The following is a 23,799-nucleotide window of genomic DNA, read 5'->3' as shown; positions in this document are numbered from 1 at the left end:
ACTAGGTCAACTTTATATAATAATGAAATGGCTTTTGCTTGATTGCTTTACATTTATTTACTGTTTGTTTACTTATCCATTTTGCCTGCACGTGTGAGTGCCAAAGTGTATGCATGTGAATTACACGTGTGCAAGAGGAGCCTGCGGAGAGGAAAGGACCCTGGCTTCCCTGGAACTGGAAGTTAGAGGTGATTGTGAGCCATCGTGTGGGTGCCAGGAACCCAACCTGGTCCCTCTACAAGACAAGAAGCATTCTTAACCATTGAACCATCTCTATACCTGCCATAAAATGTTTTACAATTAATATTATTTTAAATAAAGTACTCTACTGTTGGCAGAGGCTGCTTGTTCATTTCCTTCGTCTAAAATCTTGTTTTACTATTTAGGCAAAACTTAAAACTTATTATTAATCAACTTTCTTTTTCTTACAGGAAGTCTTAGAAATCTGATATGGATTTTACATATATAACACATATATTGGGACCAGATACATGTCAAGGACCATACACCTGTATATGGTAAGGACATTGGGTGACACACACAGTTCCAGATCAGGGGTCAGAACAGTATGGCCAGCATAAGCTAAGAGTAGCTTTTATTAATTTTACTAATTGGTTGGAAAAAATCAAAAAATAAATATGTGGTGATGTATACTTTAATACGTGGCAGCAGCATTCACTTACATATTCTCTGTATCTGCTGCATTCTACAGAGGCAAAGATGAGCAATTATAACAATTACCCAAGGCCTACAGAGACCGAAATCTTACTTTTAGTTCCTTTACAGGAAAACACTTTGCTGGTCCCTGTTCCAGGCCATGACATACGGATGTGAAAATACCATGGGAAACATAGGATCTGGGGGCACAAAAATGTAACAACCTATGTTTCAGAATTCCTTTGCCTAAATTAAGAGTGACCATTAACTGTTACATAACCAAAGTTAAAAGGTTCATCTACAAACTCAAAGCCACTATTTAATGTATCAGCTAGTAGGGAGGCCCTGGACTTTTTCTCATGTCTACCTCCTCTCTAGCCACTGAGGAAAACAGCTGGATCCACTGTTTTGATCTGTATGCTTACAATGCAATCTGGAGCCTGCAAGAAGATGACCTTCCTGAGTTAAAAGCCCTGTCTCCACCGTGTTGACCAAATCAAGATATAGAAAATGACCCATGTCAAACTGGTAATTATGTTTTTTGTGGTGCTAGGAACTGAACCCAAGCGTTGCCCATGCTCTCAAGTGAACCATGTCCCCAACTCCAATGTCCAGTTTTCAAAGAATCAGAAAGTTTTACTATTTTATAAGTACAGCAGGATGGGGGGAAGTCAGGTCCTTGGGAGATGAGATGATAACCACTAATTTGAGGCTAGCCTGACCTAAAAAGCAAGTTCCAAACAGTACTACAGAAAAAATAAAAGAAAATTTTAAAAAAGCAGTCTGGAGAGATGACTCAGCAGTTAAGAGCACTGATTACTCTTCCAGAGGACCCAGGTTTTATCCCAAGCATCCCCATGTGATGGCTAACAACCATCTGTAACTCCAGTTCCAAGGGGATACAACAACCCCTTCTGGCTTCCACAGGCTCTGCACGTATGTGGTACACAGACATACATAAAGACAAATCATTTCTACACATAAAATAGAAATAAATAAATCTCAAAAAAAAAACAAAAGAGAAAAAATAAAAAAATAAAAACGAAGAAAGAAAAATATTGTCATAAGAAAAAACTGACTTTGGAATGTTAGATACTTTGTCTACTTTTTTCTTTATAACAAAATTTCAGAACATTTACAAAGAAATGTATGTTTGATCCTACAAGGAATACTGAAGTTTTAACTTTATTGAAATTTTTATTTTAAGTAGCATGTCTCTTGAAAATTTCTCATCTCTATAGAAAGTGTTTTCTTCCTTCAAAATACATTGAGGAACTCTTACCATATTCCGAGACCTCAAATGACTGATAATACTGCTGGTCCTATTGGGAAGACAAGACAAAAACCAAATGGGAGTTAGTTTATTTTGTTCTCTTATCTTATAAAATGTTTAGAAAAATAATTTTTGAATTACATATAACAGTTTAAAGATCAAAACAACTGCACACTCACATAAATTGTTGGCATGTCATATATAGAAATATTATAAGCTTCATGATTCTGATTCACTATACTTTGTTATCCAGGAAGATATAAAATTAACAACTGTCACCAAACTGATATGGCAACAACAGGCCACAAACTGCCCCAAACAAGGTCATGATGAGTAAAGTGAGTTTATCATTTTAATGATTTATTTAATAAATAATTTATCTAATAATTTATTTGTTATATTTTATCAGTGTTGCCTGCATGTATGTCTGTGTAACGGTGTCAGATCTTTGAGTCACAGGCAGTTATGAGTTGAACCCTGTCAAGTGCTCTTAACCGCTGAGCCATCTCTCCAGCCCTCATAAAATGAGTTTATTAGAGCTCACTTAGCAGATAACTAGAGAGAACTGCATTTTTCAGAAATTGCCTCCAATACCACCACTAAGCTCCTACACTACAGGACTCTAAGATCACAGTCGAATTGATACAAATCTGCACACAGAGCCCTACCTAGTGTTAAAAAAAAAAAAATTGCAAGCTCAGACAACAGAGAGATACCCAATTTTAAAAAGTAGAAATGACGGCCAGGCCGTGGTGGTGCACGCCTTTAATCCCAGCACTCGGAAGGCAGAGGCAGGTGGATCTCTGTGAGTTCGAGGCCAGCCTGGTCTACAAGAGCTAGTTCTAGAACAGGCTCCAAAGCTACAGAGAAATCCTGTCTCCAAAAACAAAAAAAAAGTAGAAAGTAACCAGACATGGTGGTGCACACATTTTAGTCCCAGTACTTGGGAGAAAGAAGTAGGCAGACCTCTGAGTTCGAGACCAGCCTGACCTACAGGGAGAGCTACACGGAGAAACCCTGCCCCCAAAACAACAACAGCAAGAAGTATAACACTGTAAGGTGCAGACAAAGCCAGGCTCCATTTACAGCCTGTCTAATCAAGGATTCTGACGGTCTCAGCAAACACGTCCAACCATGGGGAGAGTCACTTGTTTTGTTGCAGTCTGGCACAGAAGAGCTGACTGGTGGCTTGCTACAAGGGGGAGTTCACTGAACAGGATCCAGAGAAGTAGTCTCTTTTCAGTAATTCAGCTATGTTGCCCCATTTGCTGATGAACAATTCTAGTCTTTGGAATAGTTTCTTTACTACTGAGGCCAAGACAAATAAACCCAGGGGGAAGAGGGGCTCAGCTTTTGTTCTTCCAGAGGACCTGGATTCAATTCCCAGCAGCCACATGGAGGTTCACAACCACCTATAACTCTGGTTCCACCAGTTCCAATGTCCTCTACTGACTTCCAAGGGCACCGGACATGTTCTTGGTACACATGCCTATATACAGGTAGGACATTTTATACATCAAATAAATCTTTAAAGGTTTAAATTTAAAAGTTAGTTAGCATGGGTAATGAGATGTTCTCTATTGAGTTAATCATATACAGCAAACATTAACTAGTACATGTAAAACAACACATGAGTTCTGTAGTTTTGTTTTCCTTTTTTTTTTTTTTAACTGTTGTTTCTATAGTAATGGCTCCTAAATCATTATCTCTAGCCCCAGTCTCAGCTGAGAGATTCAGGTTCAAATCCCCTTGCTGCCATGTCCTCCCAAATGTCCTGGGTTTGTTTCTCCGAATGGAGCTTCTTCCCTGTCAACCCCCCCACACCCCAGTCATTCAGCATGCCCCTTCTCCCCTACAGCACCCTGTGCCCTGTTTAACATAATATGCATAATCATTGGCTGTGCTCCACCCTCTTCAAGAAACTGAAATTCTTGGGGCACGGCAGCCAGTTTAGCATGCTGTTGATGTCTGTTGAATGAATGCATGTATAAACATGACCTACTTGACTCTTGTCCCCAGGCCAATTGCCACAGTTCTTGAGGAGCCCCAGTTATCAGACAGTATCTCTTCTGAGATCTTCAAATAACTTTCTCCTGTAAAGAGTCAGGCAGCCTTGAGGAGGCAAGCAACAGAAAGAAAAGGAACCATGACTATGTTCTCAGTTTCTAGGGAATCAATGCCACAGAGAGGAAGAAGCCATGCCAAAGGAAGCTGAAGAAAAAAAAGCCAAGTCCTTCCCTCTTTTATCCCTTTAATCATGACAGTAAATGAAGAAATCATTTCATATATGCACTTTATGTCACACATTTTCCCAAGGTGTTTAAAAGTGGCAAAATAAATTATTCTACTGACCAAAGGATCTGGGAAACAAAAATGAATTTTGCAACATATTGTCTGTTGGATAGTCAAGAAGCTAGATCAATTTTTTCAATGAGTTTAGTTATTTTTGTAAAACTCTTTTACAAAATAGATATTCAAAAGTGGTAGAAGAGAGCCAAGCACGGAGACACACAACTGAAACCTCACCACTGCTGGGCTGAGATGGGGGAGTCACCAGTTTGAAGTAGACCAGCCTAGGTGAGAAAAGAATTCCAGGACAGTCTGGGTTGCACAGGAAGGCCTTGTAACAAAGGGGAAATGGTAGAAAAGACTGAAACAGCTAAAGCTAATAACAACTTTGACAATCAGCAGCCATTTGTACCATATATAATCACAAAAAAACAAAGTCTGTGTACTAAGTACTTCTTTCTGATGGTCTAACACAGGGATCCACATATTTTTTTTTCTGGTAAAGAGCCAGACAGGCCAGACACTAAACACTTTAAACCGTGGAGGCCAGATGGTCCCTGTGTCAGCTATACGACAGTGTCAACATACTGAAAACATATATCCTAAGATCTGAAATGGCAATCCTCCAGCATTGTTCTTTTTGCTCAGAATCGCTTTGACTATCTGGGGTCTTTTATAGTTCTGTGAATTTTAGGATTTTGTGTGTGTGTGTGTGTGTGTGTGTGTGTGTGTGTGTGTGTGTTCTGTTTCTGTGAAGAATGTTATGGAGACTTAGGAAATTGCATTGAATCTACAAGTTGTGGGAAATAGGAAGCCCTCAGTTGCTACCAGTGGAATTGCAAACTGGTGCAGCCTCTCTGGGAATCAGTGTGGAGAAGTCTCAAAACTCTAAAGAGAAATCTACCATAAGGCCCAGCTGTTCATCACTTCTTGTGATACACTCAAAGGACTTGACATCCTACTCTACGGGTAACCGCTCAGCCATAGCTAGAAAGTGGCAACAACCTAAAACATCCTTCAGCTGATGAATGGAGAATGAAATATTATATACACTGTGGAATGGTATTCTGCTTTAAAGAAAATGAAATTTAAGGTAAATAATAAATCTAGAACAGATTATATTAGCCATATGTTGTGGTTCATGACTTAAATCACAACACTTGGGAAGCAGAGGGAGACAGATCTCTTAGTTGAAGCCAACCTGATCTACAAATTCAGTTCCAGGGCAGCTCAGGTTACACAAAGAAACCCTATCTCGAAAAACATAAACAAAAAAAAAAAAAAGAGAGAGAGAGAGAGAGAGAAGATGATACTGAGTGGGGTAACCCAGACCTAGCAAGATAAATGTTTTGTGTGTGTGTGTGTGTGTGTGTGTGTGTGTGTGTGTGTGTGTGTGTGTTAAATGAGCTTAAGACACTTGAGTTGACAATACTCCACCTGAGAGCCACAGACCTCCTAACAAGAGCCCTGCACTAGGCATGAGAAATCTTTTAGAGTCCTTGGTCAGGAAAGTGCAAGAGTCCCAAGATAACACAGGCTATGGCTGTTGTCCTGGGCTGTCTCCCTATTAGGTAAATCCCTATTGCTGAAGACACCATGTACTTCAGACACAGGACTCAAAAAAAAAAAAAAATCAAGCTAGATCTGACCAGAAAACCTCCTCCTCCCCAAGTTAGTTTTGGTAGCACCAAATGGTGCTACGCAAATTGCCAAAGCAGGAAAATCCATAGTCCTACCCAACTCTGAATCACATGCCTATGGACCACAACAGCGATCTGGATGACAAGATACACCTAAAAGTGCAGTCATGCCTCTTAGGCCTTGGCAGGAACCACAGCTGTCTAGTTGGACTCGAGGCCCACTTCGCAAGAGGGAAATCCTAGAAGGCTAGGAAGGTCATAGATCCTAGAGGAGAATCTATTCCTGCCACTTTACTAGACCAGCATGACACCCAATAGCATCCTAAATACTTGTCCTTGTGTTAGCAAGAGGCAAAGGCAAGCTACACAAAGAAACTCTGTCACAAGGAAGAGAGAGAGAGAGAGAGAGAGAGAGAGAGAGAGAGAGAGAGAACTTTATTTATAAAAAAAAAAAAAAAAGATTTTAGGATGGATTTACGCTTCAGCTTGCTGACTTACACTCTAAGAAAGGAATTAATTAAATTCATTTCCAAATTATTCTGTATTAGTTCTAGCAAACTAAACGTAAGCTTGACTAAACAAAAAACAATGACAAAACACAAGTAATTAATAACCTCATCTTTTATGGGACATACAAATTTAATAATTTTCATAAAATTGAGAAGAATTTAATATACTTCAAAACGAGTTTTCAAGCTAAGTATAACTGAACAAATGAAGCCACATTCACTCTGTCAGACACTGGAGGGAAGGGCTGACCTGGGACACTTGAGTCTTCCAAGCAGACACTTTCCAGTCAAGAGAACACTTAGCTCATCGGTTTCCTCTGAGCTCCTCTTTCCCAGATGGACGCTGACTCACAGTTCCCATGGAAAGAAAGCACATACATTCACTCCAGTATATGGACTAGATCTTCTAAAGGTCTAAGTCAAAAACAGGGAGGAAAAAAAAAAAAGATCCAGGAGATAGTCTCAGCAATTTCTGTAGTCTATCTAGACTCCTGTCCCAGAATAAACAGCACATGGTAGGAGAGTATATTGTGGGAATGAGGCAATTGAAGGAGATGAAGACTGCAGTTCACTACCCCTCTTCAAAACCGAGAAACAGATGCCAGACTAGACTACAGACTGGAAGCACAGACACTGTTGAAACCATCTCAGGCTACTGAAAAGTTTTCTCTAATAATGAGACTCTCCCCGCTTCGTCCTCTCTCCCTCCTCCCCCCTCTCTCTCCCTCTCTCTCTCCCTGTATGAAAGTCAAAGGGCAACTTGTAAAAGTTGGTTCCCAGACAATATCAGGAGTATTCAGAGTGTGAGGGCCATAGACAGGACTTGGTTCCCTCCTCCACCGTGTGGGTTCCATGAATCAAAGCCAAGCAGCTATGCTTGTCAACAAGCATCTTGAACACTGGCCCATCTAGTCAACCCTGCAACTACTTTCCATATAAAGATTAAAGACAAACTGAATTTTTCATATGATTGTACATAAAGGAGTATTAAAATGGAACTATTTCAGACTAGGTTTTGGTCTCTGCCCCAAGACAATGGATGCAACTACAGCCACATTGGAAAACAAAGTGCAAGACTCTCTGTGGGACTTGTAAAGGGTTACAGAACCTGACCTTACAATTCTCACCCCTTCATCTGTGTAAAGGACATGAAAGGGTCAAGAGGAAGATAAACTATGGAGAATTTTAGGAGAATGGTCTCAGGGAAGCAGTTCTGACATGCATCTCCCCCCCCCAACTCAGCAGGGAGTCACTCACCCCTTACTTCAAACCTAGAGAAAGGTTCTTTGGTAAAAACAATGCAGCAAGTTGGATGTGTCCTTGGGAGCCTCTTCAAACTACCACTCATATGCTCTTGGAACACTTGAAAAGCTAAAGAGAATTTACTCGCTGGCCCGCTACAAGGAACAGCAGGGCCAAGAGTATATGCTGTGTCTGGCAGTGGTGCTGCATGCCTGTAATTCCAGGACATGGGAGGCAGAGATCAGTGCATCTCTCAGTTCAAGACCAGTTTGATCTACAGAGCAAATTCCAGGACAGCCATGGTTACCCAGAGAAACCCTATCTCAAAAAACCAAAGAAAGAAAAAGAAAACAAAAAGAGTATATGCTGTGTTAGGGGTGGTCTGCACCACCCGAATGCTGATAGGCCAAGCAGTTTATAATTAATGTAGGCCTCTGTGTGTTTCTTTGGGACTAAACAGCTACAGGACCAGGTGGGACAGAAACCTCTGTCAACAGAAGGAGGAGGAAGAAAGGAAGGGAAGAGGAGGAGGAGGAGGAGGAGGAGGAGGAGGAGGAGGAGGAGGAGGAGGAGGAGGAGGAGAAGGAGAAGGAGAAGGAGAAGGAGAAGGAGAAGGAGAAGGAGAAGGAGAAGGAGAAGAAGAAGAAGAAGAAGAAGAAGAAGAAGAAGAAGAAGAAGAAGAAGAAGAAGAAGAAGAAGAAGAAGAAGAAGAAGAAGAAGAAGCTTTGTTTTAATGTCTAATAAGCAAGAAGCAAGCTTGGGCGATTCCAGTGCCAGAAGACCACAGTAGCACAATGAACAGTCAACTACATTTTAGCTTATTCTATGTGTCATCTTTATACATCAAGTAGGAATTTTTTAATCCTTCCCCTTTCTTCCCTTAATCCAATTCAACCTGGTGGATATTCAATATCTTCCACAGCTCCACACAGAGACTGAATCTTCTTTTCAGCTACTACTGCCCCAAGCCTTTGACACAGCACATCACTGCTCTGTTGTCTACAGCTGTGCCTGAGCTCAGAGCCTCACTGCACCTCCACCTGCCTTGCTGCCCTCCAAGTCCTGAGGTCCCCTCTGGTCCATCTGCTTGCCACATACGCTTACAGAGCTGTGAAGAGTTTAAACATTCTCTAATAAAAGCCCTCTAGGTTTCAGCAGGGAAACCTGAATCCAGCATTGAAATGACTTGCCCATAGTCCCTAGGGCCCATCTCTGCAGCTCCCAATCGAGAGCTCTCTGAACTTGTTGCACAAGGCCTGGGGACTTAGAGCATCTTCGGACTCCTAGTTTATTGATCTCTGTATTTGAGGAAAGAAGCCAAGGACCTCTGGGGACCTCGTGACTCCCAATCCAGAGCTCTCTGTATTTGTCACCTAAAACCCACCTCAACTCCTTATTGTAAGGCCCTTTCTTGTCACCTTCATGTGTGGCCTTACTCATAAGAGAACAGTCCCATGTTACTGGCATCATTTAGATCCTTACTCACCTGGACATGCTTGAGCCTATTATCTATAAAATATTAGGCAATCTTCTTCCTCTTTGATTTTTACCATGAAATTAGTTTTTAAAAAGCATTAAAATGAACAAAAAAATCACGATGGAAGCATCATCATATAAAAGTGTACTGCATTTATGCTGGCTTACTTGGAGGAATGACAGTCAATAAAAGGACTCGCCCAGGGACTGAAGATGTTTATTAACATTTACATTGCCCTTTCCTTGCTGTGTTTAGAGCCCAAACATCTGTGCTCTAAACTGTAGTTACAATGCACTTCTCTAGGGATTTCAACCCAAACCGAGCAGAGCCATCTATGGTGGTCTTAATAAATAAGAGAGGTCCAACTGCCACCCTGGAGCCACTGAATCCGAATCACCGAGGCTAGCGCGCAAGTATAATGAAACATCCATCCATCCATCCATTTGGCCTTCCCTCCATCTACTCCTTCAACAGGAAATGGGTGCCAGGCACTGTGATGGAAGTGGGAGGTGCCTTCTCTGTAAAGAGAGCCCAGCCTAGTGAAAAGACACTTACCAAATATATTTATGTGTATATCAGGATGGATCGAATTCATGGAGGCTAAAACTGGAGGCGGGGTGGAGAAGTAGAATCAGATCAAGGAAAGTCTTGGGTAGCCATGAAAAGTGTTTGGAAAGCTTTAAGCTGGAGAATAACATGATCCAAGCACTGTTTAGATTGCATTTCCTGCTGTGTAGAGAATGGGTTGCAAGTATAGAAATGTGCTTAACATTTGCAGAAGATGACTAAGAGACATTGGTGCTATCCAGGGAAACTGTGATGGCAGCTGTGAAAGGAGCCAGAGAGCAAGGAAGAAAGAGAAACGAGTCCATCTGAAATGTACATCAGAGTAGATGCCACGGAAGTCGGTGGAGGCTGGATATGAGCGGTAAGTAAGCATAAGATGTCAAGGAGAATGCCAAGGTCACCGGCTAACACAGACTGAAAGGAGGGCGGAGTAATCCAGTAAAGTGGAGAATGCTGGGGGACGACCAGAGACGGTGGGGACAATCGCAGGGACGATTCGGAGACCCAGGTGTTCTCAGAGACAAACCTGAGAGTCATTGGCTCATAGACAGAGGTTGAGAGCATCCCTATGAGCGGACTCTCCTAAAATGAATTATGAAATGAACTGAAAAGCAAACTTCACAAAATGCCAATGTGTACGCGATGACACATGATAAAAACGGGGGAACAGGAACCGCAAGCCACAACTTGAGAGACTGGGGAAGTGAAGGCAGAGAGATTAGGTAACTGTTTTTTCGCTTTGGAAGACTGACTAGAAAGAGGCAGTGACGTCACTGGAGGCAGAAGAGTCAAAAGCTCTGCTTATCATTTCCGTTTACTCTCTCTTTTTAAAGATTTGTTTTGTCTTATGCGCCCCATTCGCGCTGTCTGGCAGCACAGACTTTCCTACCCCTGGCGTCTCATTTCTGTTTTTACCCCAAGATTTGCTACTTTGCTTCTCTGATTTTTCAGCATTTACCCCTTTATCTGCCTCGGGGTTTTTATTAAGACCAATTAGGGATTGTGCTACAGTCTAGCCTGTTGTCCCAACCTCGTTAGACCCGTGTAATCCTCACCAGCCACGTGTCTCCACTCAGTGTGTGCCCCACTGAGGAGATGGAGCTAAGGGATCCATGAGGTCTGGCACTAAAACCCGTAATTATGGTACTTTGAGACTTGTTACATAACAATGTGAAAAACCGGCATGTCTATGAACACATAGAAAACTCACTTAGACCCACAATCACCCTCACAGTACACGTGAAAGACCTAGAAATGTTAGTCAATCAGAAGCAGCTGGGCCGGGGAGATGGCTCAGTTGTGAGACGCCGGCTACATAAGCGTGAGAACATGAGTCCAAGTCTCCAGCACCCACATAAAAGCTGGGTGTGAAGGCACAAATCTGTAACAGAGAGGGGCGGACAGACAAATACCAGGGACAGATCCTGTTCAAACCAAAACAAAATAAGATGGAGTTCTGTAGTTAAGTCTAAAGCTTTTTTAAAATAATTAAAATAAAACCAAGAACAAAAGAAGATGCTCTGGCCTCCACGTATGCATGTACATGCATACCACACACACACACCACACATGTCACAAACACACATGTACATGTATACCACAGTCACAAACACACATGTACATGTATACCACACACACCACAGCCACAAACACGCATGTACATGCATACCACACACACACCACACACCCCACAAAAGTCATTACCCCAAAATCCTGAAAATGAAAGTAATGTTTGGATGGAATTGGGATTGTTGATGTGAAACTCCCAAAGAGCGGATTTTTTAAAATTATGTAATAAAAAAGAAAGGGAGGGAGGGGAGGAGAGAGGAAGGGAGGGGAGAAGGGAGGGAAGGAGAAGAAATACATAATAACCAAATGCAATTTAAGTTATTCTAGAAAGGCTAGCAGCCAGAAACGACTGACTGTGTTATCCTGTAAATGAACACGTTAGAGTTGGATAGATGCCGAGGAACCCACAGGCTGTCCACTGAAGCATCCTTTCCTGCCCTGGGGGACCGTGTGACTAAAACACGCACTTTCTGGTTATCTACAGTCACTACACACGAGACCTCTGACCGTGTCTTTCCATGGTGATGTGGACATTATTTCACAGTTTTTCTACAAACAGAAAAAAATGAGGTTTCAAATTTCTCTCCTGAAAATCATTTCTCCCAGTTTTGTAATGGGAATGGTCACTGCCTCAAAAAATACAAACAAGGTATTTGATGGTGGCGTGTTCAGATAATGAGTCTGCCCCATCCATAGTCCTGATTCACTGCTAAAACAAGTAGGTGATAAATATAAAAACCCCTGGACGCAAAGCAGGAGTTAAAGAAAGACAAAAACCAGAAGTGAGGCCACCGGCCAGAGCCAACTTCAAACATGCCTTTGAGTATACTGACCTCTGGTGGCCAGCACAGGGATCTATCTTTTATCTTGTATGTCTCTTTTGGCATTTCATCAATAAGCACTTAGCGTTTGTCTTGAAAAGGATACAGATACCTTCTAAAATGAGAAAATTGTAAAATCGCATTTATATCAAGACAAATAATCATTGTTATCTTATACGCAAGCACTGTGCCCGGTCCAGGGTCTGGAAGACACGCTCCTTATGTATTTGTAGATTACCTTTGCTGTTCATTGCTCTAGTGTGGATGACCTGAGGCTTAGAGCATCAGGGACTAGAGAGCTGCCATTGATTCTGGACTGAGCTATAGGTCAAATGGGAGGTCAAAACAGCTCCCCTTTCCCACATCAGTGGTCTTGAGAGGTTAATTTCTAGGCTGTGGTCTTCTTGACGTAAAATGGACATAGCTGCGCCATTATCACAGAATTTTCTATGAAGAATCAATGAGAATCTATATACAAACTATGTCTGTGCTTTCCCAGAGGAGATGTCAGCCTTCATAAAATTTACTACATTATATGCTTGTTATATAATATAAATACATTTATTTTATTATAATAGTGTGTCAGTGCTTATACGGGGAGACTCTTGAAAATCAGCATTTCTCATGGTGGCCTACAGTTCCTGTATCTTCTCCAATTTCATATTTTTCTAATGTCTAGATTTTTGTTTTGGTTATTACTATGCTAAGCTACGACTCAGACAAATAAGCAAACACCTCCACTACAAATCTTACATATAGTATTTAAACACTTACGAATACTTAAGTATTATGAACACTCGCTGCATATATGAACCTCTCTGCAACACTGCCTCCAATAGTCTTCAGAGCCATGTCATGCGTCCAGAAAGATCAGCTAAATTGACTAGGTTGAAGTTGGTGACTGTACAAACATCTGCAGACACCGCTGGGCATTGAGCAGGTGTAAGAGTCTCATAGGACTCTAGCGTGAGCCCTTAAGTCAGCCCCCACAGCCTGTCCACAGGATTCCTTCCTTACTCTGCTGCGGGCAGATGCTATTTCACGCATCTCACCTGATCCATCATCTCGCACCTCTTCCAGGATCTACATAAAAACTGATTAAATATTAACTTGTCTGCCTATCACAAACTATAGAGTAATGTAAATATTATACGCTCAATGACCAACATATCTCATAAATAGGTGACACTGGTCTTTTTTTACTAATTTTAATTTGAGTGGCATGAATTTGCCATATAGCCATCTCCGAGCGCTGTTCTGTGGTGTTGTTGCCCATGTTGTTGGCAACAGATCTCTGGAATTTCCTCTCGCAGAACAGAAACTACACCATCAGAACAACTCCACCTCCTTGTCCCACCCCTCCCTGGCATCCACCATTCCACTTTGTATTTCTCTGATATTCTATATCCTGAATATTGCATTTACTTGAGATCACACAGCAGTTGCCCTTTTGAGGCTGATTTCACTCAGAGTAAAATCAAGGGTCACTTGAGTTGCAACTCATGTCCGAATAAATAACCTTTCTCTCTAAGGTGAGAACCCCTTTACTTTTTTGAAGCACGAACTGATAAATAATTTTTGCCAATAATGAATTACATCTGTGAATATTTCAACTCATATCAGATAGACCAGACAAATGTGCTTAATAGTTACACCACCAAGTATGACTCTTTCACCCGAACCTATAAAGGAGCACCAAAAGATTGAGGTGTGGCAGGCTCACTGACCCATCACTTGGTCACATTACTTTTAAATAGAGCAGTGGTCCAGGCCTGTGATCCCAGCACCCCGGAGACAGAGGCAGACATAATGAGACCCTCTTTTAAAAAGAAAGAAAGAAAAAGTACCAACTAGAGAGATCCAAGAAGTTAAATGTCTTAATATCTCAAAAACACAACTAAATTATTCCTCTGGGTTGCTCCCTTGTGGAAAGACAATTCTAAGCGGTCACAAAAACTGCATTTTATGTGCTTGCCAAAGGTCCTCTTATCAATAAGCCGTGTTTGAATCAAGACTATTGTATTGTAGAAAAGGGAACACAGAGGAGCAGGGGAACATTACAACTAACACTGAAGACCTCTGAAAAGACCATAGACGAACCTACTACCATATAGAAAACTACTACTTTAGAAGCTTCCTAAAATGTATACATGTAAACATAAAAGAAATTAAAATGGAGTTTTCCTATAATGGGATGGGGGAATGGGGAGGATGCTACTTCCAGATACCAGAAACAAGCAAATAAAAAGCTCAGGTCCTGTTATGAGTTTCTTTTCTTTGTGTGACCCCATAGCTCCCCTAAACATCACCGGCTATTACCATTTGCTCCTGGTTGTCCTCCAGACCCTGTTACTGAAGACACCACATATTGAATTATAAGACATTGGAAAAATCAAACTAGTACCAATCTAGAAGTTTGTTCCCTACTCTCTGGAAGGTCCTAGATGTGCCACTAGGGGAAGAAATTAACCAAGTCTTACTCAGTTGTGACCGTGTGTCTATCTATAGTAGTGAGTTGCCTAGCAAGACATGCCCACGTGTGCAAAAATGTTATCTGAGCAACCAACCACTTGGCTTTAGTAACCAACTACTTGGATTTAAAATCCACTCCTCAAGACAGAACTCATGCCAGGTACTACTCATTAGGCCAGAAGCCCACGGCTGGCTGGGTCACAGGCCCTAGAAGAGAACCTAATACTATTATTCTGCTAAGTGGACGCAGAACTTGGAACTGTCTTCTAAGTTCCTATCTTGAAACCCATAGATTAATGCACGTCTCAGCCCTTATCAGCGAAGCTTCTTTTTATAGTAGACAGTGACTAACACGGAGGCCCACAATTGGTCAACACGTAGAAAATAAGAGATTATGAAGTGATTAACCTTAAATGGAACATCTCTGTCACACCCCCTCACCCTCAAGGCTCAGGTATCACAGAAGAGAGGGTGGAAACATTACAATTTTTACAATTACAAAGAGCCGACGGTAGCAGCCATGACAGGGCCACAGCGCACATCAACTCAAAAGTGGCTGTAACGGCGTAAGCAATACAAAACAAGCCCAACAAAATCCCACCATGGATGAGGGCAGGGTTCATAAAGTCCTACCCCTAGCTGGACAACTGTTGGCAATTGACGGCTGCTGTGGTTGGCCATGTGTGGTCCTGGGTACCATAAGAAAGCAGGCTGAGGAAGCTATGGAGAGAGCAAGCCAGTCAGCAGCTTCCCCTCCATGACCTCAGCGTCTGCTCTGCCTCCAGCTTCCTGCCCTACTTGAGGTCCTGCTCTGACTTCTTCCAATGGCAGACTATGATACTGATGCAGAAGGAAAATAAACCCTTTCCTCTCCAAAGTGCTTACAGTCATGGTGTTTCATTGCAGCAATATAAACACTAACTTAAAGAAAAAAAAAAACAATTTCTGTATCTGAGGGAAGTTGAGACAGAGAGCAATAGAGGGTACACTCTATGCTCCTGTCCTTTTAGGTCACAGACGTGTACTTGAGGGAAGTAGATGCAGGAGGCAGGCAGGAACTGTGAGGAGAAAGGCCTGAGGAACAGCGTCAATGTGACTGTAAAGCCACGATTTCTTATAGCAAGAATGACGCAGGTTGGCCCAGTTGCTCGTTTGAATCATTCTTGTGAAAGATAAAATGTGCCAGTTGGAGAATTTTGTGTTCAGTACTCAATCTTAGAAGAGTCAGCACATGCAATTAATAAGCACACATTTATTCTGTTTTATGACAAAATGTTTAAACCTTCAAACAGGCTATGGTGAAAAAAGGCAATGACTGTAATGAAGCCCACCCTATTGAGAAATATGGCAAATTAACACTAAGTCACTGAAATTGTCTAGATGGTCATGGTAATTTATTTCTGTTCATAGAATGACTTCGAAATTTTAACACATGAACAATTTAAACAATTTTGATAATCTCCCCAAAAAGTATATTTATACTCACATTCACTTGAACCTGAATGGACCAGTCCCCAAGCATTGGATGAGAAGATAATTGAAAAGTTTTGGAGATGACCCCGAGATCACCTTGCTGAGAAAACCACTGTTGGATCATGTTAGACTTTGGATCCTAAAACAAAAACCAAACCATGAGTGTTAGCTGTGGAAGGCTGCCCAAGAGAAAGTGGATCCTACTTGGGAATGATGCCTGGCAGTACCCACCTTCCCTAGGCAGTCCAGAACTTTCCCCCAAAACATGGTACTAAGATAATATGATGGTTAAACTTCATTGTCAACTGGGGGAGAGTTTGGAGTCACCTAGGAGACACACCCCTGGCAGGGTGGGGGGAATCTGTGAAAGTGTAACTGAGGACAGAAGACCCGCCATGAAGGTGGGCTCACGGCCGGGCAGTGGTGGCACACGCTTTTAACCCCAGCACTCGGGAGGCCGATGCAGGTGGATCTCTGTGAGTTTCAGGCCAGCATGATCTACAAGAGCTAGTTCCAGGACAAGCTATACAGAAAATCCCTTTCTCAAAAAAAGAAAGAAGGAAGGAAGGAAGGAAGGAAGGAAGGAAGGAAGGAAGGAAGGAAGGAAGGAAGGAAGGAAGGAAGGAAGGAAGGAATCACCCAACTCAGAGTGAAGCAGGGGAGAAAAGAGAAGGGGAGCCTGAAGACAGGCGGCTTTCATCTCTCTCTGCATCCTGAACACGGATGTCATGCGACCAGCTGCCTCATGCTCGTGCCACCATAGCGACAGCTGCATCTTACCACCACCATGGTCCCTGCCATGATGGACAGCACCCTCAAACTATGAGCCAACACTGGCCCTTCTTTGAGGTGCTCCCACGGGCATTTTGTCACAGCCCTGAGAAAAGAAACAACACAGGGAGTATTTGGAAAATGGCAGATCTATATCGCTAAGGAAAAGAAGTCAAACTGTCTTCCTTTCCCATGACTTCTCCTGAGACCACGCGGATTCTGAGCCACCTTTTAATTCCTGATGCTACAGTTCCTTCTATAGAGGACACGCAGTGTGCACTCCAGCAAACCTACATCAGTAACTTAAAGAAACTCCCCAACATACAAACCAGTGAAATATGAAAACCAGAACAGAGGGTCCTCAAGAAACAAAGCGAGAGTTACCACTTGGTCTGACTCTGTCACTCCTCTGCAAACATCTGATGGAATCTAGGTCAACACACTTGCACGTCCATGTTTACTGAGCGCTAGTCACAATAGCCAAGATATGAAAGCCGCCTAAATGGCCATCTACACGGAAATGGGTAAAGAAAATGTGGTATGTGTGCATGGTAAAGGAAGAAGCTCTGCCATCTGTGCCACTGGCAGGAAAGTGGACCAGCTGGAGACAACGCGTTAAATGAAATGAGCTAGACTAACAAAGATAAGTTACCTCATTCCCTCTCGTACATGGAGTCGACATTTCAATATAGCGGGATTCGTGTGTGTGCGCGCGTGTGTCTGTCTGTCTGCCTGTCGGAAGGTCTGTCTGTGTCTCTGTGTGTGTTCTATGTAGAAATGGTACTATGTGGGGGGGGGGGGGGGAAAGAACTCAAAAGGACAGAGAAATGAGAGGGAAAAGAACGAGTACCACTTTGGCCACCGTGCGCAGATATATATTCATCTCATATACATATAACATGAAAGCCTCTTTGGGGAAGGGGAGGGAACCAGGGGAAAAGGGAAAAGGATGGGCGATGGATGGTAACTATTAACAGAATACAATGATATGCATGCATGAAAATGTCATAAAAACTGTGACTGTGTTTACTGGGAAAGAGGGAGGGAGGAAATGAGCTCTCGCTGTGGAGTTACCGCCCTCGTTCATTAAAGGCCCACTGTGCCGGGTTCTCCAGCTTACCTGTAATGATAATTCTTCAGTGACTAAGCCAGACTCGGAAAGACAAATAGCACATTTTCTCTCATACACTGAATCTACATTTCAGTATAGCAGGGCTGGGGTGTGTGTGTGTGTGTGTGGGTGTGTGTGCACGCGCGCACGTGCCTGTGCATATCTGATTTGAAAGTAGAAATGACACTATGGGGAGGGAGGAAAAAGGAGCAGAATTAACCTTTCCTTACAGTTGAAAAGCTGACTGCTGGAGAGACTGAGTACACACCCGACTGTGATTGACTGGCCTGGCCATACGCTAGCATCAACACACGACCATGACGGGACTCGGGATTCAAACCCACGTCAACTCTCCACTCAGTAAAATATGTCAGAGAGCCTTTTAAGCAAGGGTCCACTTCCCATAACCTCATAGACAAGAACAGCTCCATGCAGCAACCACGCAAAGCGTTCTCCTCCCACACTCCCAGCCCTGCCGACTCTATCCCATTCTCTTTCCGGTTTGTTTCCCACCACACCCCTCTCTCTAACTAAGGCCCCCAATCCCACCCTTCCACTCCTGCTCACTCTCATCTGGAACAACTGATCCGAGAACGAAGCATAGGGTTGAAATGGTTGACACAGACCCAGGCAAGCACACGGTGTCTGTCAGAATCATAGCAGAGCCCGAGGTGAAGACGGCTTCACTGCCCGGAGTGGAGTCTACACAATTGCAGGCCCATCTCTACCTTTAGGTCCGTCTTTTTCCCAATGTACAGATTCACTTGTGCACCACAAAAATCCAGCCTTCTGGACCTCTGTTGCATAGAATGTCCTCTCTCTCCTGTCTACCAGCGGTGTAAGCTCAGCTTCCTGTTTGCTGTGTGGGCCTCTGGCAGCAGTGGCCTCTTTGAGGATAGCATCTGCACAGTTGGCGTTTACTTTGAGGAGAGCCTCTGCACAGCTGGAGTTTACACTTCCTGACTTACAGTAAAAGGGAGCAAAATCCTTCTTTATGTATTTCATTAAAAAAAAAAAGTTACAACAATGTGGACACTAAGAGAGACTTACATAGATCTAATCTACATGGGAAGTAGAAAGTAGAAAAAGACAAGATCTCCTGGGTAAATTGGGGGCATGGGGACCTTGGGGGAGGGTTGAAGGGGGAGGGGAGAGGCAGCGAGGGGAGCAGAGAAAAATGTAGAGCTCAATAAATAGCAATAAAAAATGTTTTTAATCTTTGTTTCCGGCTACCCTATGAGCTCTTGAGACCAAGGATCACACACTTTTTCTTACTCTCTATCCTTTGTCTAAACACAATGAGCTGGTCCAGTTATTAGAAATCAGGAAAAAAAAATTCTCCTAGAGAAGGGGCGTGAAAGTTGGAAATAAATATGGTGCTGAGAACTGAGTGGGTAGTGGCAGCCAGAAACTTAAAATCGGTGACCGAAAACAGGTCACTGGCTCGTGGGCAAAGTCCTGGGTCAGCCATTGTAACCAGCAGTTGGCTGCACCGTACCTGCCGCTGCAGGATACACGGGGGAGCTGGGGAGTGAAAGGGCTCGGGAAGAAATACAAATAGCTATAAATATGTGCTGTCTAGCGATTAAGGAAATAAAAACAATGAGTTACTGGGTTTCCTCAATCGACTGGACAGAGATTTAAGAAATGCTGAAACATTAATTCTCAAGGTTGCCTAAGGGAAGAGGAACACAAAAACCGCTGCTGGTGATTATGGTGGCGGGGGCGGAGTTTTCTCCCAGATGGCATCAGGGCCCCTCAAGCAAAATGAGGCGGAAGTAATACTTCTGCTTCAAGAAGTTGCTCTTGGGGCTGGAGGGACAGAGTGGCAGAGCACAGCCATGGGATGCAGCCTCCTCATCTTAAATAGCTGCACCCACTCACGTTTGCCGGCACTCACGCTGGGACGGGACACGCCCGCCAAGTCAGAAACAGCTGTGTCCACACAAGGTTATTCGCCTGCCCTCGCGGTCGGACGGGACACGCCGGCCAAGTCAGAAACAGCTGTATCCACACGAGCTTATTCACCTCCACTCAGAGCAAATTTTACAGCAGAATGTCTAGGGCAGGAGCCAGCTGTGCCAGCTGCCACCACAGTGTCTAAGCCGCTAAACTGCCTATAGAGGAGAATTGGGGGCAACATAGAACACGCTTTCCCCACTGCTAAATGGCTTCTGAGGCCAGTTACTAAGGCAGGAAAGATGGATAGATAAAAGTCAGTGACCTCACAAAAACACTGAACACCCTCAACATGCCGCGATGATAAATATCGTACACTATCTATGATATCTTCGCGTATCGGCTTCTTAATCACAGCCATTTTTTTTTCTGAGACAAAGTTTCTCTATATAGCTTTGGAGTCTGTCCTGGAAATCACCCTGTAGACCAGGGTGGCCTCGAACTCACAGAGATCCTCCTGCCTCTACCTCCCAAGTGCTGGGATTAAAGGCGTGTGTTACCACCGCCCGACTATCACAGCTATTCTTGGCAAGCTGGCTTGCAGGCTACCCTAGATGCCTTTTCTCCACGCCAGCTTACCCCATCCTGTCCCAAATCACTCTTTTCCACTGCTTTTCCAAAGCTGACCTTCGCAGCAACCTGGCCTCTGCAGTGAGGAGTGTGGCTAGACTTGATTGAGTCCACGTCCTGGACTTACAGCCCCGTATCAAAGGGGATTTGACCCTGTTCACTGTTTTAAGCGCTGAACTTCAGGCTGGCCAGGCCAGTAGTTTTCTTCAGTAGCAGACCTCACAGAGGAAGGGCTCTCTGCATCCTTCCCAGAAAGCCAAGGGCAACTCTGCACATTCTCACTTCACTCAGTGTAAGACCCAGGCCATCTAACAGCCAACAGGACTGGATATGAACCGAATCCTCTAACCAGCACCTACGGTTAACCTCACCTCTTAATGCTCATCCCTTCACTCCCTGAGCTCCTATGCCATGGCCTATTGTTTCCTCTGAATGCTTCAGGCCTTGGGATGCTCTGCCTCCTCTGATTTTATTTACTCATTCTTGTATTTCCCCTCCAGGCTGTGCTCACACAGCTCTTCCCTGGCAACTCTAGGGAAAGCACTAAGGATTAACGCACTCTCCGCCCTGTCTCTGGCTCTCCGGTTCTCCCTGCCATGCACTGCCACACATACAGATACACAAATATCTATCACCTCATGTGTGTGTTTCTGTGTTAACCATCAGCCTTCTTGCTACCTGCTGAAAACCAAATTCAACATGAACAGGGACTTGTTCTGTTCAATGCCTGTTCCAGTTCCTGGATACAAAAATTCAGTGAGTAGCTGATGAATGGACAGACAGATCAGTAATGGAGCCAGCACTAGACACGAGCAGACAGACTCCACAGCCTGAACCCTTAGCCCAGCTTCTACCAGCTCCCTCCCCATTCAGAGGACCGTGTCGAGAAGGAAGCCCGTCTGAGGTGAAATGCTAAGAAATGACTGTGCTGATAACATGAGCAGAACTCTCCAGACAGCTTGAGTGGAGTGGCTGGAAATCCTGTTTCTGTCTGCCACTTACCTTAATGAAAATGTTCACGGGCGTCTTATAAGGCTTGAAGTCTGATAAAAGTGTGAGCACACGAAACTTCACCTCCTGCTTTGGCTTATAGAATGCTTTGTCTGTCTGAATGAGGACCGACATTCTCTTGGTGTTAAACGATAAGCGTGTGCTGTTGGAGAACAAAAGCCCATCCTGGGAATGTCCAGTTACGTGCAGTTCATAGGTCTCGTCTGCACTGTTCAGAGGGAGCTGTGTGGGGAAAGAGCAGACATAGCAAAGGCTCACCATTTTACCTTTAAAATATTTTAATTACAGGTTAGAACAGAAAATGTAAGCGTACTATTGGGGAAACTTATTCTTCATAAGCACTGAAGCTGAGCAATTTGTTTCCTCTTGTTTAAAATCCTACTCTGGCCAGGTGGTGGTGGTGCACGCCTTTAAACCCAGCACTCAGGAGACAGAGGCAGGCAGATCTCTGTGAGTTCGAAGCCAACCTGGTCTACAAGAGCTAGTTCCAGGACAGGCACCAAAGTTACAGAGAAACCTTGTCTCAAAAAAACAAAACAAAAAATCCTACTCTGTTCTTCAGTTAGATCACAGAGTGTCTGGAATGAGGGACGCACGCCCCACAGCTGACCCCTCAGCAGTATTACATCACCTTGCCATTTCCTGCGTTCTCACTCGTACTCGCCCCTGTTGAGGCTAGGTACCTAACTCCCCAGTAAATTTTCCCATCCTCTCTGTGTGAGGCACTCAGCCCATGGAGGCTAAGATTTGTTTCCTCGATGCTGAAATCACTCAAGCCCTCCTCTGTGATGCTTTCTTTTCCTGCACCCTGTCCACCATGTGTCTTGCGGGCTGTGCCACCATCTTTTTAATTAATTAATAACAACAGACATCCTACCATCCACGATGAACAGACCAGAAGCCGTATTGAGCAGTTCACAGGTTCTATATCATTTGACCTCAAAGTAATCCCTCAACCCGATACCAAACCCACCCTTCAACTGGACTCTCCTGCTGAAACCATTTCACCAAGAAAAAGGCTTAGAGAGCTGTGACGGGTACTCCAGGCCACCAGCTCACAGCCCAACCCTGCATGTGCTAGACTAATCTAGTAGCAACTTGGAGCAGAGGTTTTAAATATGACCAGAAAGTCTCCAAACCACCTCTCTTCAAAAAATGGAGTCTGCACTGGGTCACCAAACAAGACATGGAAATAAAAGGAAAATTAATTGAGAACAGGAAGGGATAGGAGGGGGACAAGAAAGGGTAATGGATGATCAAAATACATATATATAAATGTATGAAGATATCATACTGAAAACTATTATGTGTAATTTTGGAATGTTAATTTTAAAAAATTTAAAAATCCACTGGGTCTGGTGGTACAAGCCTTTAAACCCAGCACTAAGGAAGCAGAAGCAGACAGATCTCTATAAATTCATGGCCAGCCAGGAATACATGGTTACATCGTGAGAACCTGTCTTTAAAAATGCAGACAAAGGAAGAAAAAAAACTCATTAAAACATGAGTAGGGCCAAACATGCTCTGATACTCGAGTTTATTGAAGAAAAATCCCTGCTAGGAGTTCTGAGGGTATAATAGCCAATCTCTCTACAGAAATACTGCTCTTAAATATTTGAAAACTGCACTAAACTCAAGCCAAACTTACAAGAGATGTAAATAAAGAGCCAATAAAAAGGTCTGTATGCCATAGTTACGATGTATTTCTTTCCGTTGTGGTTGTTTTGAGGATTTTGTTTTGTTTAGTTGTTTGTTTGTTTTCAAGACAGGGTTTCCCTGTGTAGCCTTGATAATCCTTGAACTCACTCTATAGACCAGACTGGCTTCGAACTCAGGTTCCATCTTCCTCTGCCTCCTGAATGCTGGGATTATAGAAATACACCACTATATCCGACTTGAAATGTATTTCTAAAACCAATTTTTAAACTTATTTATTTATTTATTTATTTATTTATTTATTAAAACCAAATAATTTGAATAGATACTTACTGATGGAAGGGTAAGAGTCTTGAAAAGGCCTATAAAGGAAAATGAGAAAGAAAAGGTATTTGTCAAAATTTAACTATAATGCTACAGCACAAGACTTAAAAAACTCTTAGCACTCTGGGATATGGATAGAACCATAAATTTACTTGACCAAACCAAAACAGCTTTATTTTTTTTATTTACAAAAAAAAATCATTTTATATACCAACCTCAGTTCCCCCTCCCTCCCCTTCTCCTATCCCATGGCCATCCACTCCTCTGAGGGGGTAAGGCCACAGGTGGGGAGTCAACAAGGTCTGGTATACCGAGTTAAGGCAATACCATGCCCCTCCCCTGTATATCAAGGCTGAGCAAGGTATCCCACCATAGGGAATGGGCTCCAAAAAGCCAGTTCATGCACCC

The 23,799-nt window shown here is 43.2% G+C and overlaps 1 protein-coding gene across 1 annotated transcript in view; it reads right to left on the bottom strand.

The window, feature by feature from the left end:
• The window catches only part of Cd109 (CD109 molecule), a 102,979-nt gene that overhangs the window by 53,545 nt on the left and 25,635 nt on the right, over positions 1-23,799 (bottom strand). The window contains exons 3-6 of the mRNA XM_050126341.1: positions 23,401-23,429; positions 21,403-21,633; positions 16,003-16,128; positions 1,940-1,979 (exon numbers count right to left, since the gene is read on the bottom strand). Of these exons, the coding sequence (XP_049982298.1) occupies positions 1,940-1,979; positions 16,003-16,128; positions 21,403-21,633; positions 23,401-23,429 (426 nt within the window). The remainder of the gene's footprint in view (positions 1-1,939; positions 1,980-16,002; positions 16,129-21,402; positions 21,634-23,400; positions 23,430-23,799) is intronic.

Source organism: Alexandromys fortis, unplaced genomic scaffold (genome assembly GCF_014885135.2).
Source record: "Alexandromys fortis isolate MF-2015 unplaced genomic scaffold, M_Fortis_MF-2015_v1.1 scaffold_22, whole genome shotgun sequence".
In the NCBI taxonomy this organism is placed as follows: Eukaryota; Metazoa; Chordata; class Mammalia; order Rodentia; family Cricetidae; genus Alexandromys; species Alexandromys fortis.
The sequence above is the reverse complement of the archived record's forward strand: the minus strand, read 5'-3'. Positions and strand labels throughout refer to the sequence as shown.